The following is a 2,458-nucleotide window of genomic DNA, read 5'->3' as shown; positions in this document are numbered from 1 at the left end:
ATTGAGATGCACCTGTATATATATATATATATATATATATATATATATATTCACAATATTACTGTTTTTACTGTAAATTTTAATCAAATAAATGCATTTAAAGGCAAAAAAATTTTTACAGACCCCAAAATTTTGAATAGTGGCGTATTTTCCATAAATATAAGCAAATAAATAATATAGTCTGGTCTAAAAAAAAAAAAGTCTTAATTTCTTATCTTAGCATTCTTATATCTTAAAATCGTAACATTCTGAGTATTTCTGATTTTTATTCAAAAGAAATTACCACCAACATGTGCAATACTGGACAAATTAACTACGTGGCTGGGGGAGGATCTCTTTAGCATTCCTAACAGTAAATTGGTCAGAAGAAAGTGTCCCAAGTGATTGACAGCCAGCTGTGTCTCAAAGCCATCCTCTGTGATCCACTTTGGACACATCATAACACCTGTCAGAAAAAAGGGACTTTAAGATCTGTCTCTGTACCCCTTGCTTTTAAAGGTCCCATATTGTCAAAACTGAAATTTCCTGGCTTTTTTAATGATAACTGAGGTCTAGGTGCTATGTAACTACCATATAAGTTTCGAAACAGTCAGTCCACAGTAAAATTCACACAGCCTGCATAAAGAAGCTGTGATTTTTTATGAACCGTTGTGACTTCCGTAAAAAGTTGACTCAGAACTACACAGTCACCACCCACAGTCCCACTCTCCTTTTGCCAAACCCCCAGATAAGATCACGTCCATGCTATTGCTGAGCAACAACAACAGGGAAACATGTCGAAAAGGTTAATTTAACCACGAAACCTGATCGGCCGACCTGTAACGTTACACACTCACTCAAAGGATGGACGATCTGACAGGATTGTTACTATGAGGTGGATCACATTTAACGTGTAAAGTAAAGACAAACTCACTGTGTCTGGAGCTGTAAAAATATATTGAGATGGTTTTTGGTACTTATACCGCAAATATATATTCTTAAGGACATCAAAACCTAAAATAAAACTCCAGAAAAGTGTAAAATATGGGACCTTTAAGAATGAAATCAGACTATGATGACAGTCTGACTCACCTGCATTGTTTATAAGTATATCCAGTCGTTCTTCTGTTGCTATGAACTCTTTGACAAATTCTTGGACAGAATATAGAGAGGCCAGATTTAAGTGTCTGATGACTACATTGCCATTTCCTGTGGAGCGTCGAATATACTCTGCAGCATTCTCGGCACGAGTCAGGTCCCGGCAAGCCATCACTACCCGAGCCCCTAAATGCACACATATTCACATTTCCAAGTTAAAAGTAAGGGAATTAATAGATGGGGTCCTAAATAATATGCCATACCTCTACGAGCCATATCTTTTGCAGTTTCCATGCCAATCCCAGTGTTAGCACCAGTAATCACAACCGTCTTTCCATCTAGACAAGCACGGCTTTTGCAGACACCACCAGCTATCCATTTCCGCAGCAGCATGAAGCCTGTAAAGAGGGATGGAATCCTTAAAACAATGTTTAAAATAATTTAAAATACATACTCTGCTGTAGAATCTTGAAAATCTGTAGCATTTTTTATTATTATTTAACTGGTAATATTGTTGTATAGGCATATGTGTAGCCTATATTATAAACACACACTACTGTTCAAAAGTTTGGGCTCACCAAGGCTGCATAATAATACTAAATATGCTGAAATTGTTAAATATTATTACACTTTAAATAACTGTTTTCTATTTATATATATTTTAAAAATTTCAGCATCATTACTCCAGTCTTCAATGTCACATGATCCTTCAGAAATCATTCTAATATGTTGATTTGGTGCTACATTTTTAGAAACGGTGATACATTTCAGGATTCTTTGATTAATAGAATGTTCGAAAGAACAGCATTTAACATTCTTTTAAATGGAAATCTTTTATAATATTATACGCCTTTTTAATGCTTCATTGCTAAATTATAGTATTAATTTCTTTCATAGATCATTTTAAACACCTTAAGAGCCTTTAATGTTTATTTTAAATAAAGATTCTAATAAAGGTTTTAAAGATGTCAAACAATACACGTAACTTACTGATTGCGACCAGCGCGATGACAGCGCCATAATTCACTCGATCAGATGATGTGACTTGATCCCTCATCTCTCGTGAATGTCTACAAAATCAAGAATGTCACATTGTGTCCTCTCTGTGCAGAATGCTATATATAGGGCTTAAGCAACTTAAACAACAGCTTAGTACCTGCTGTACCCTTCGCCAAATGGCTGATTACGCGCGCCTCATAAACATTTAGAACAGCAGATTTCTCCATGTTTTGAAACGACGTTTATCTCAGAATCACAAGACGTTTCACGCATGGTCAGATGGTAGATGTATTAATATTCAGAGTAAAAAGTACAATAGGCCTTGTTATGAAAATTGGAATAATACACGTTTGGCCGTGGGTATGTTGACACAAATGCAACA

General features: G+C 35.4%; 1 protein-coding gene across 2 annotated transcripts in view; it reads right to left on the bottom strand.

The window, feature by feature from the left end:
- Nucleotides 1-2,168, bottom strand: part of LOC107681430 (retinol dehydrogenase 13-like) — a 3,476-nt gene extending 1,308 nt beyond the window's left edge. The window contains exons 1-4 of one of the 2 annotated variants that reach the window (XM_016477733.1): nucleotides 2,068-2,168; nucleotides 1,341-1,475; nucleotides 1,072-1,263; nucleotides 284-445 (exon numbers count right to left, since the gene is read on the bottom strand). In XM_016477733.1, coding sequence (XP_016333219.1) covers nucleotides 284-445; nucleotides 1,072-1,263; nucleotides 1,341-1,475; nucleotides 2,068-2,134 — 556 coding nt within the window. In that variant the 5' untranslated portion in view covers nucleotides 2,135-2,168. The remainder of the gene's footprint in view (nucleotides 1-283; nucleotides 446-1,071; nucleotides 1,264-1,340; nucleotides 1,476-2,067) is intronic. The other variant, XM_016477734.1, reaches the window with a different exon arrangement.
- Between the last annotated feature and the right edge of the window lie 290 nt (nucleotides 2,169-2,458).

The sequence above is a fragment of the Sinocyclocheilus anshuiensis genome, unplaced genomic scaffold, assembly GCF_001515605.1.
Source record: "Sinocyclocheilus anshuiensis isolate Anshui unplaced genomic scaffold, SAMN03320099.WGS_v1.1 scaffold2066, whole genome shotgun sequence".
Classification (NCBI taxonomy): Eukaryota; Metazoa; Chordata; class Actinopteri; order Cypriniformes; family Cyprinidae; genus Sinocyclocheilus; species Sinocyclocheilus anshuiensis.
The sequence above is the reverse complement of the archived record's forward strand: the minus strand, read 5'-3'. Positions and strand labels throughout refer to the sequence as shown.